At 41.3% G+C, this 12,761-nt stretch overlaps 1 protein-coding gene across 1 annotated transcript in view; it reads right to left on the bottom strand.

Annotated features, from left to right (window-relative positions):
- il1rapl2 (interleukin 1 receptor accessory protein-like 2) overlaps window positions 1-12,761 on the bottom strand; it is a 190,560-nt gene that overhangs the window by 156,272 nt on the left and 21,527 nt on the right. Inside the window, exons 4-5 of the mRNA XM_056440087.1 lie at window positions 4,753-4,939; window positions 4,514-4,667 (exon numbers count right to left, since the gene is read on the bottom strand). Of these exons, the coding sequence (XP_056296062.1) occupies window positions 4,514-4,667; window positions 4,753-4,939 (341 nt within the window). The remainder of the gene's footprint in view (window positions 1-4,513; window positions 4,668-4,752; window positions 4,940-12,761) is intronic.

The raw sequence follows: 12,761 nt of genomic DNA, 5'->3' as shown, positions 1-12,761 counted from the left end.
TCTCAACGTGCTGCAGCTTTAAAATGCTACTTACTTGGTAATGAGTAATACTTTTGATGATGAAGAACCTTCTTCTGTAGTGTGTACATCCATAACTCTGAATGTATCTCTGTTGAGGGTAAAAGTGTGTTTATTCATGGTGACGATGCTTTTTTAGCTTCAATAAAACATTTGACTCATCGTTCTGTGTCACCACAGTTCTTCATGTCCTTTAGCTCAGAGTAGAGTCTGATCACTGGAACTAAACACGCCTCAAGAGCAGTGTTCCTGTTATGTTCCACTGAAATATGAGATCACATGACTATGAGATCATATTGCTATGAGATCACCTGACTAAGAGATCACATGACAATGAGATCACATGAGTGAGATCACACAAATACAAGATCACATGAATATAAAATCACATGAATATGAGATGACATGAATATGAGATCACATGAATATCATATCACATGAATATGAGATCACATGAATATGAGATCACATGTATATGAGATCACATGGATCTAATATCACATGAAATAGCGCAGAGCGACTGAGCTGAACACCGTACAATTTGTTTCACAAAGCCACCATAAGACACCCACCTTTCACTGTGTACATTTTGTTTATAATACATAGTTAAAACATTCACTTACCAGTTTGGTAAACTGAATGAGTGCGACTTCAGTACTTGACGTGTGTGGACATGGTGGACGTTCGGTACGTCCTTACAGAGCTGCTATGTAAATAGGTGAAAAGTCCTCATACTATGGTGGTACCAACACACACACACACACACACAGACATCTTTGTTCATTCATGCTTATATTGCTTCACTGAGTTCTTCTGTCCCCATATGGTAGTTTGCTTCTTTCTTCATTTTAGATAACTTATCTGATAATGACCTCATAATGACAACACGGCATACGAAGGGAGGTAGACATAAAACTTACAATTGTTACTACAGTTTCTTTCGTCTATCTCTATTTATTTTGGTCCTTAATTTAAGAATTCACATCCTGACTTCTGCAACCTGGAGGTTTGTTGATATGTGTGACACCGCACACGTTGTACAGTAACTATAATCTGTTATATATATAGATATATATATATCTATATATATCTATATATATAGATATATATAGATATATACATTAATTTAGCTATTTATTCTTTAATGTGATTCTCGGAGAAGCCCTGTTTTCCTTTACATCTTATTTACCTGTGTGTAGTGCAGTGTTATCATACTTGTGATTAATCTTTTCACATCTCTCTCTCTCACAATTGGCAACATTTGGACTCGGCCTTGTCTCGTCTCTGTCTCAGACAAAGAAGACTTAGGATTTTATTTCAAGACCAGTAGAGACCACAGCTGTGGGGATAATTGCATGTGCGTTGATTTATTTGTCGATTGCCATTGACATTACTGGGATTGCTCAAAGGATTCGAATGATTTCCCCTCTTGACTATTCTATCAAGACATTTGACACGGTACACTGGTTCATACACACTTACACATTCCTATAGATTGTTGTAAAATAAGGGAATGAATAGAAGTCTTCTGGGTGAGTTCATGGGAATGGGGATCTTTCAGACCAATTTGAGGAGGGCCTCTGGTTTGTATGTTCTACATGTTGCTGCGCTGGACAAGCATCAAAACAAATATTGTATTCAACTAAACACAGCACTATCATTGTAAAAGTGTGGTTTGCCACTTTAACGTCCTTAACGATAGAGTAGATGAAGGGAAGTGAGGAAAAGTGTCTGAATAATTCCTTGAAAAATGAAGCGATGCCCGTCGTATCGAGGCCACTCAACAAAAGCTTGCCGTACATCTGAACCAAATCACAAAGGCCAAGATAAAAGAGATCCAGACTTTTGTCCTGAAATTCAAAATGTAGGAGATATGGAGCACAAAATGCACGACAGCATACTCAAAGGATCTTGTTTAAGTAGTATATACTTTACTCTATGCTGCTTTTCATGGCACATCCATTATGACAGACTAGAGAATCACTCAGTTTGTTGTTTTTTGTGCATGCAATTTGTGTGTGTGAGAGAGGGAAAGTGTCATGTCGTGTGTGTCATACAACATAAGCACACAATGTTGTCATTCATTGCTCACAGACACCAACATGCATAATGCACAACATCCAAACTCAAGCATGCTTGTGCACACAATCAAAGGGACTGCCGCCCCCCAACACAAACAACACACACACACAGACAAACACAGACAAACACACACACAGCACAAAAGTGCAGATGCAAGTCACCTTAATCTCCTAAGAGCAAAGTGCAGATGTTACTGCCGAGTTGAAGTTAAGTCAAAAGCCAGCGAAGCTTGAAGCAATGTGTTTTGAATCTAGAAAAAAACCAAATAGACCAAAGACAAATTCCCAACGTGGAGCCGTGAATGTAAATGCACTCCGTTGTTTGAGGTTTGCGTTATATTGTGCAAAGAGGAAACTTTAAAAGTGCTGCAGTAATGATGAATGATGTATTGCTGAGACGAGGCATCTGTCTAAAATAATGGATGCTCTGGAGTCACTGAGAGATCCATTGTATATTAAAAGCAGCCAAAGTGAATATTTCTGTCATGGTTTGAGTCCACTCTCTTTCTTTGATTCGCCAATTTACCCGAAACCACTCGGTTGGAGTGGTGTAATGCCCATACTATTAATCAATTCTCTAAAAGAAGACACATTGAGTAGCCACGTGTAGGCATATACTGCCTGAGTCTGCCTGACCCAATGGACACCCAGGACCTGTACAATTCACATGTTTGTTCAGCCAAGCAGCAGATGACAGACGCCATCCTGTCCTATCTGTGTGTCTGTAGTCATTCCATCCGAACCCATCAAAGAACCAAGGACACTCAGTGCGTTTACATGATGGTATAATTCGAATCTTGCTTTTGTCGGACTATGCTATCTTTTGGGGGATCTGCTGTTATCCCAATATACATGGCAGTGAGTAATTCGAATCACTGGCCGAAAGCATGTCATATCCGATACGATCGGCGGCGCTGTTTTCATTACAACTCGTGGTGATACAGCCATTTCCGCTTGACCTCTTCACCACCACCAACAACAACATTTCGAGAAAGATGGCGAACAGAGAGCAAGGCGAAGCTACATCCCTCTACTATTCTTCCATGGTGTTAATAGGAGTACAGCGAATGCAAATGGCGCTATTGGCTGAGTTGATAACGGAGAGAAGACGCCGTCGCCGAAGGTACATGGAGAATTTAATTTATCGTCTCTTTCAACTTCCGGGTCACGACATGGGAGGGAGGGAGGAGGGCGGCGGGATCTCGAGCATGCGCAAAGACGCAAAGTCCAGTTCCGAATCGAATTCACCGTTACATGCCGCGAGAGTCGAATTATCAACTGGATCGGATCGAGCTATCCAGGGGTGTTAATCGGATCGAAGTCGGACCGCACATAGTCCGACAAAGGTGTTTACATGAAACGGATAATTCGATTTCAGTCCGACTAAGCCAATAATTCGATTGCATGTAAACGCACTGACTGTAGAGCACATTCTGAATTAGCATTGGAAATGCGTCTTCTTCTACTGCCCATCTCATGCAAATTTGTATTGCTTTTTTTCTTACGCTGTGCCAAAAAAACATGGAAATCTCCACCTTTGCGTATTGGAAGCATAGGAACTTTGTTATCATCCTGAGATCATTGTTCTGAGATATTATACCTCAGGGAGACCCCAGAAAGGTTTGGTCTGAAGACACCTTCTGTCATTGTCAAAAGATTTCACCAAATTAAGTGCTGCATGTTCAATAATTTCCTGCAGCTAATGGACTATCAATCAGAAATCATTGTTTGGTCCCTTGAACTCTGTTAAAGGCATATTTGATAACATTATCAGTTGTTAATAAATGTTACCTGGGAGTTAGTGCTGTTTTAGTGCTGAAGTCAACCAGTTTGAAACAACAGTCCAAAAAGAGATATTGTTCACCTTTTTTTAATCTTCTGACCTGGACAAAGGTTTCCATGCTTTTATTTCATGCCGTTTGAACTTCTGTTACTCCAGCGTTTTCTCTTGTGATTACAGGTACTATAATCATGCAGCAGAAAACATCTTAACCAATTGAATTAAGCATAACCTCCTCACACCTATGTTAACCTCCCTTCACTGGCTTTTAAAATTGGTCTAAAAATTATAATAATTACCTTTGGGCCTACATTAGGTATAGGCCCAGAATAAATCTGTGAACTTCTCACCACCTTACGAGCTGGACAGCAGCCTAAGGGGCCTCTGATAAGGGTCCCCTGGTTGTTTATCTGCCCAGGTTAGTGACTTGAGGCTTATCCATGACCACACCATCAGTCCCGTTTTATCTTTCTCATTCTGTTGCTTAGTATCAAGTCCTGTCCAAACTCAAGCAATCCCATTGTATCATTCTCTATCCCATCCTATTTTTCGATAGATCCCTACACTTCTTTTGGTGCGAGCATTCACCCATTCATCCATCCCTCCATCCATCCATTTATGAACCGTGTCCTACCTGTAACTTTGAGCTGTGTGGTCCGCCGCACCAGTCTGGATCCATACTGTAACTCACAGGTGTAATTCCCCTCGTCACCCTCTTCCACCTCAGAAATCCAGACGTGTGTAGTGTTTACAGTGATGGACCTTCTCCATTCAACCCGCTCGCACTCCTGCAAAGAGACACAGCCTGATCAAGTTTCACCGGTCTACAGAGGACTTAGGTACGGTTACTGGGATCTGGTTTGTGTGCCGTACCTTGTACCAGGTCATCTGCGGCTGCTTGTAGGGGGCCAAATAGTCTTCTATATCGGGACAGGTGATCATTTTGCTATGGGTGATCTCAGCTTTCTCCAGATGTCGGATTTTGCTGCTGAAGCATCTCCCCTCATCCTTCTCCTCCACAGTCATGGACATGGACACTTTCATGCAGTATGTGGAGTTCCTGAAGAGATTACAAACACAACATTGGGGAAATGATTTTATCAGGTTCCACGGACATAAGCGGACTAACACACACAAAAAACATAATTTCTGAAGAAATGACACTTTGTTAAGGTACATCTTTAGGGAATGGTGTACTCATTGTATTGAATTAAAATCAGAATCAGGCAGGTACGCGTACACATACCAGTCATTCGATTGGTTATTTGTGTCTCTCATTGTGCATACACAAAAAACAGAAATACAGCTACACTCAGTTGGGATTCAAAATATCAGGGTTTGTCCATGACAGAGCAGAATTGTTGGTATTTGGTTTCATTAAAAGAAACACAATGTCAGTCTTCACCATAACTAAAGTCCACAGTCAAACATAAGTAGAAGTAAGTAAGTGGTAGGAAAAGCACAGGTGTGACAAGTAACACTAATATGGATAAAGTCTATTGGAGTGTCCCTAGCAAGCCATGACAGACATCATCAGTTGGTATTATTTAAGCCTGAGCTCACAGAGGCCTTCTTGGCTCAAACTGTCACGGCGGGAGAGATCTTCTGCTAATAGCTGTGGGAAGTTCCAGCTTTGGAGCTTGCAGCAAGCCCTGCTTTTATCACTTGTAGGCCAATGCTATTTCTCAAATGTTCCACAGTTTGATAGAAGTATCAGTCGTAGCCATCGTAATGACAACATACTACTCATCATACTATGCACTACAACTAACTGTACACTTACTCAGCAAATGGATACATACTGTTCAATATGAACATGACAGATGATGTGTGCACCAACGGTTCATCAATTTGGAACACTCATAATCATACTAGAATGCAGATTTCATAATTTTTGAGAGTTATCACCTGACCCCCCCAGAGCTTTTTGTAGCATATCTCATTAAATGCTTGTTGTTTTCCGACCATTTATTCACTCTTACCGCCCAAATTAAACTATTTTCCAGTCGTGCCAATTCGTTGCTTTTATCAACATGCTCCAAAAACCCCACTGTGAGCTACCGGCCCAGGACAGACCAACGCATTGGTCAGCATCTAGCAGGCGACCATTGCGGATAGCAGTAAGCAGCTCAGGAGCCAGATGTTTCCCCGGTTTCATCAGCTACCGAGAGCCACGACTCCGGTTGAATGCTAACGTTGCTATGTGTCACCTTGATGCATAAATACACGGTAAATGCTTTTCAGGCCAGACCTAAAGTCTATTTGTTGTGCTAGGTTTACGACTGCCTTGTGTTTACACACCTTATACAATTAATGTGCAACCGAGCTGGAACAATAACTTAGAGCACTGCTCAGCTCTTTGGACTGTGTTTACATTTGTTGCAGTTTTTTGTCCGTGCAATGTTGGAGGGATTAGATACAAGCTACCTCATCCTGCTGCCACGATGTTACACGTGACAGCATGGGCCTCGAGCCTCACCGTCTACTGAAATGATAATAACTAACTTGGAAGGTGTGTAACAACGTGTATGACGCAATGCGCATTCAACACCATTTTGGATTTAAGGTATAAAAAAAATGCTCAAGGTGATGGCAATTGTTTGTTTTTGTGTGTGTCCATGTGTCTGTGTGTGTCTAGGTGTGTGTGTAGGTGTTCTCTCAAGTTCACCTCCAGACACAAAGGACCACATTGATCTCTCTTTCTCTCTCCCACACACACACACTGGGACTCATCCATTGTCCCCAAACTATAACCTCTCATCTAAGTGGATCCAAACCACTTATTCCATCAGTGCTGTGTGTGTGTGTGTGTACTCTATGTGTGTGTAGGTTTTTTTGGTTGTCAGTGGCCTAACTAAGACCACCGAGCATTGAACTAGAGGCCTTTTATCCACCCATCCTTCTCTCAGTTTCTCCCCTCCTCGTGCATCCATCTCCAGCCTTACGGCAGCTTGTCTTCCCCTCCAGTGATTCCGGCCCACGTCTACATGTGTTAGTGCTGACCGACACATTTTTCTTTTTTCATCACTGCGCGATGAACGTGATGAATAAGTAAAAGTCGTTTTCATTTCGAGAGGGTTGCCCAACCCCGGCACTCATTTTTGATAACATTTGAAATGGAAAGCAGACAGGCAACTGGCCGGCAAACACGGTGGACCATTTAGCAACCAGTCCGATATTTACCAACAGGAGTTAGTGGAAAACATCCCATGAATGGCAATTTGACTCTGTGTTTGCTGGGTATGTAAATACGAATAAGACTTTGCTCACGTGATTTCCATTATCATTCAAATAAAAGGTGACAATATGTTAATGAAGTCTTTTACCGAGGATCCCCCCCCCCCCTTCCCCTCTCCCAGGGGATTGGAGAATCCATTATTGGAGATTGAATGTTATCCGACGTTACGGATGCTCGAGCTCAACCCAGACAGTGAACCGACCCAATCACAGGGCTCCATAGAGACTCACTTGTTGGTAATATCATTTATACTGTGTACTTGAAATCTGATCACAAAATATTCACGTCGATCATGAATCACGCAGCAAACCTCCTCGTGCTCCATCAACACCGATATGTGATGAAATATCTTAATTCAAAGCAAATTTCCGATCCGCCCTCGCACCATGCAGCGACTGACACAAAACACACTCACGCATCCGAGAGCTGGAAGGAATTTCATGTTAAAACATTCTTTCATCCCGTTGCTTTGATCTTTGATGATATTGTTCTTTACATGCCACGGTGAACCGAGATGAACTGAACAAGGGGAAACCGCTTCCTGTTGTTGTTCCTATCTCCCCCCCCCTCCCCCGCTGTATCAGCCTTCGTTCACGGTCCCTCCCCCTCTGCCTGTCCAAACCAGAAACCGGATGCCCGACGCTGAACGGGAGATGCATCATCTACGTAAAGACATAAGTTATGTATATTTCACTATGGATATGATGATTTGATTAGACCGCAATGCAAACGCTGCGTCAGAAGCATTTATTTCATGCTGTGCACCTCTTACGGATGCAAATTGCGTGTGGGTGTGTGTATATGTGGAATAGGCTTTAATGCTTTAGTTAATAGAAATGGCCCCGAGGTAAAAGACACTAGAGTATTTAATGCATGAGCTGCACATTTAGTTTCCACACTGTACCGTAAAGCCAATAAAGGTCTGCACCTAATTTATGAAGTTATCTTGATGTTGCTATTAGTCATTTTTGATAAGTAAAATCCAGCTGGGATTTTAGGAAGAAAAGAAGAACAAATATGTCCTAAAAATCAATATCCAACAGATCCAATACAACCTGAGCTTAACTATATTCATCCCACACTTAATTACAAGATGTGCATGGCCTTTATTTGTGAGGTTGTAGGAAGAAGATGGGTTTGGATAATAGACAGAGTGGGTACCAAAAAGTCAAATTGCATCCCAAACGTCTCCTGGATGTGTTCCCTGCAGCTCCAGTGTATTGACTCAGTGAATCTGAGGTTGGAACTCTCTTTTATTTGAAGAACTTCCGTCCACTTCGGAAATCAAAGATGTTTGAAATCAGCTCATCATTCTCCCCACCCACCGATGTGCTTTCAGCACTTCCCCCTGACTTTATTCCTCGGTGTGATTTGCCAGCAGACATGTGATCAGATAATAGTAAGTGCAATTTGGATGGATGGAAACATAAGACCTCAACCTCTGTGTGGAAATATTTAAAGAAACGTTTGACATTTTGGAAGTATACTGTTTCATCAGATGAGAGGATCGTCACTTTAATGACTCATGACAAACTTGGTTTTCTATTGCCTGGAATTGGTCTTTGAGGTTCAATTCTAAGAAAAGTAATATTACAATTATGAACTGCCCTTGAATCCCCCTGCAGATTAAAGCTGTTAATGGAACATCCGAGCCCGTAAAACAGCTGCCAATGTGAATTAATTCGTCAAGAGGAACATTTATTTGGCACAACACTTTAGTAATAAGCAGACACAATAAATGGCTGCAATAACAGAACAAAAGTGAGCAAAGTTGAATATTAGAGTTAATGTCGTGCTACAGATTAGATTCTCCGTCGATGGTGTTTACGGTTCATCTTGATCCTATTAGAGATGTTTTTGTATTTTACAGCCTCAGGTTATTTCATTCTCATGAGACAGAAGTGTTTATCGGGATCGTGCATCGGACACATGTCAACATTATTGGTAGTCTAATCTGTTCTTCAACAACACTATCTACTCTGCCAAGACTCGCCACTACCGGTAGGAAACTAAGGTCTTACCGTATAATTGAGAGATAAGTCGCGATAATAGGATTATTGCATCCACTTATATATTTAATTTGTTATTTTAAACGGTATCACGTGTCAGCGTGTAGGGATTGCAGAAACATTAAAAGGTATGTTCACTCAATTAGCAAATAAAGAGCCTGCTTGCTAGATAGTTTCCACGCTGGGAGCCGTGCCTTTACTAAGAGGTGGTACAGAGTGTGGGTAGAATTGTGCCCTTCAGACATCTGTAAAAAGTTATTATCCAAAGGTAAAATTGACATATTTGGATTTTAGGTTGTGTAGGACTGTAACAGCTCAGATACTACATGCTTACAAATGAGTTATAATGTGCTAGTATAGGCAAGCTGTTTTTTCACCTTTATGTTAAGCTAGTTAGCTATTAGCTGTAGTTTTATTGGTAGACGTCAGAGACAAGAGTGGTACGGACTTTCAGTCGTGTGTTTTTTCCCGGATATCGGATTTTTCTTTTAACTTCATTTATTTATTGTTTTGTAGAGTTAATGAATTAAAGTGTGAACAATATACATCAGGCCACGCCACGTGCTCATTGATAAATTGTTGTGAAACTATGTCTGAGGACAAATGTCAGGCATCCAAAGGGGTTGAAAGAAGATGCAGGAGCATATGAAGTAACATTTGCATCGTCAACTTTTAGGAGTATTATTCATAATAAAAATAACACACAAGTCAGTGTTGAATTATTCATATCACGGTAAACTCTATACATTATGTTTAGGATGTCTTGATGGTTTAAAAAAAAAAATTGCACTTTTAATTAATGTTCTCGTGACCAAAGCATCCCTTTGAGTCTTTCATGATCTCATTTCAAGTAAAATGATGTTTTGCTTTTGCTAAAAAAATAAAAAAATTCAAAATAAAAATGATTATAATAGAAATAACAAACTTGTCGTATGTTGTCACCGGCAACCAAACAAATAATTTTCCTAAAGGAAATGTCTCACAATAGGCTATTAAACGTGTCCAATGCTAGGGAATTGAAAATCCTTAAATCCATAGAATAGATTTTTTAAAACTTTGGCTCGATGGAAATGTAAATGCAAATTACTTCTGTAACTATTTTATCCGTTTCTGCTTTTGCCCCTTGAGCCCACTGGGAGTCTGTTTTTCATTCGCCTTGGAGATTGGCACATCTGGGCGATGCGGTCGTTTGTGCGTTGCGCGTGTTAGACACGTTCCCATTCGCAAACCTTTCTCCAGGAGTAACGGCGACACTCAGCTCGGCCTCTTGTCTTGCTGTTGAAGCCACAGGCGGTTCTTTCAGCTTCGGCGTTTCATTTGCACATGTCATCGTGTGACTGACTCGCACACCAATCGGCTCGTTAACCTGAGCACACGTTGCCAACGGCGCTCCTGGAACGGCTTCCAGGCGGAACGGAGAGCCGCAGCTCGGCCCTTTCTGATTTACATTCTGATTTACATTCTGATTCCTGATTCCTTTTCCTGAGTTTCTATTCTCTGATCGTGTGACATTTCAAACAACCAATCAGTGTGTAAATCAACACGAGGAGTGCCAGTAACGTTAGCAGCACCGCTAACGGCTAATGAAACGGAGCATTCAGTGAAAATGAGGATTGGGCTAAAGTAAATTAAAACATTATCAGGATGTGTTCACATGCAATCTCCTAAAATGTAGTGTTGTAGAGAAAGTAAAATAAACTCAGTTGTTAGGAGGAGATGTTTTCACTAAATTCTAAATAGATATTAGAGATGATTTATGATCTGGTTACAATAAAATAACTCTCAGGAGATTATAATACATTATTGAAACTGCTAATGACAAGATTTGTTTTAATCCATAAAAAAAATCTTTATGCTTTTATGAGGAAAGAAAACTCACAGAAAATGACTATTACAAAGTAAAAGGATAACATTTAGAGTATTTGATGGTTTGCTGACTTGATTTTTGGACGGTGGCAAAAGAGAACAGTCTGGATGGATCCTTAGACCAGCTGCTATCATCAAACAACAAAGGGTTCTGTGTCTATACATATGGCAAATCAGGGATCTCTAAAAGCTATTTTGGCTCTTTTTCTCTTTTGTGCTGATCCGATCCGATCTGTGAGTTTTATGATCCGCTGCAGCTCTCACCGCTCATGTTTTCTAAATGTAGGTCCTCTGCTGCTGCTTCGTGCAGGACCCGCTGTATTGGTAACAAACCTGTTATGGCAAACAAATAAATTCATCCCGACTTGACTTCATTTTAATGCCAGTAAAAGCAGCTCAATAAAGCTGCGTCCTGCCCGCCTGGAAATGAATGGGGTTACAGAAGAGATTTAAAAAGGTGAACAGGAATATTTGTGGATGCCGATCTATGAGCGGCTGACATTCATAACCCTTTTGTTATCAGCAATTTTAAAGGTATACTAGTGTGCGTTTGTGTGTGTGTGTGTGTGTGTGAGTGAGTGGTCTGCTGGGTGTGGCTTGTTATTTTGTAGCATGGCTGAGAAAGGGTACCGTTGGGTCGCCTGTATTTGCATCCGAAGACAGCTATGAATAAAACATAGGATATCCGTGTTTCTGCTATGTGCATATTATCTGTGTGTGTGTGTGTGTGTGTGTGCGTGTGTTTGAGTGCCTATCTATTAACCCAAATGAGGAGTGTGTTGCCATGCTGAAACCGATGTCAGGTGAGCGCTAAAACATCCCTCAATGCAACCGGTGACCCCGGCCGCCAAATAAAAAGGAAGCGAAAAAAAGTACTTTAAGTTGCATTAAATGTTAGAAAAAGAATATTACAATGTTACATTATTTACGACAAAATGATGACAGTCCTCTGATTGGATTAGTTTCCCCCCGTTCCTTGGAGTCTTCGCCTCAGAAGTTCAGTGTGTTCAGTAGCGTTTGAGGCTGTCATACTGGCACACAGACCACATATGTAGTGAGGCTATAATTACTTTTTTTTCTCTCCATCATTGCTCTTTGATCATAATTTGATGGGATTGCTGCACATATGCGACTGCGTCTACGATCACTTCCAACTTGTCCCCGGGCCGAGCAGCGTCACTCCGACAGCACAACTCCAGGCGCCTTGTACTTTGGCTCACTGCTAATATTTAATCTGAGTGTGTGTGTTTGTTTGTGTGTTCATGTGTGTTTGTACTTTCGCTCTCCAGAAAACAAGAAAACTTCCAATTACAAAAAATGCAAAATGAGAAATAAATTGATCTCAGAATCAACCTGTGAACCGCCATATCCTCCCCATCAATAAATCAAGCGCACCCTCCCTGCAATTACCCTCATATTAACGGGGCAGGCAGCTGCAGGGTGCGTTGAATTATGGCGTTAATAGAGGGGGATGTATCCTGGCCAGCAGGCAGCGTGTTTATACCTGGACTGAGCTGCGGATTAATTTGACTATCAATCTAACTAACAGACTACGAGAGGGAGCGCAGACACCTGTGCATGCTGAGGCATTCACACACACGCACGCGCACACATCTGTCTACACAAGGATCTGAATACAAACGCTTGTAAATAAGGTTGCGTGCACACAAGCGGTGTTGTGTTGCATTATTGAGCGAGGACTTAAGTTCTGCTTGTGCAAAGCTTTGTTTAATGTTTAGTTTATTAATGACAAAGCCATGGAGCATCAG

The sequence above is a fragment of the Pseudoliparis swirei genome, chromosome 19, assembly GCF_029220125.1.
Source record: "Pseudoliparis swirei isolate HS2019 ecotype Mariana Trench chromosome 19, NWPU_hadal_v1, whole genome shotgun sequence".
Taxonomy (NCBI): Eukaryota; Metazoa; Chordata; class Actinopteri; order Perciformes; family Liparidae; genus Pseudoliparis; species Pseudoliparis swirei.
The sequence above is the reverse complement of the archived record's forward strand: the minus strand, read 5'-3'. Positions and strand labels throughout refer to the sequence as shown.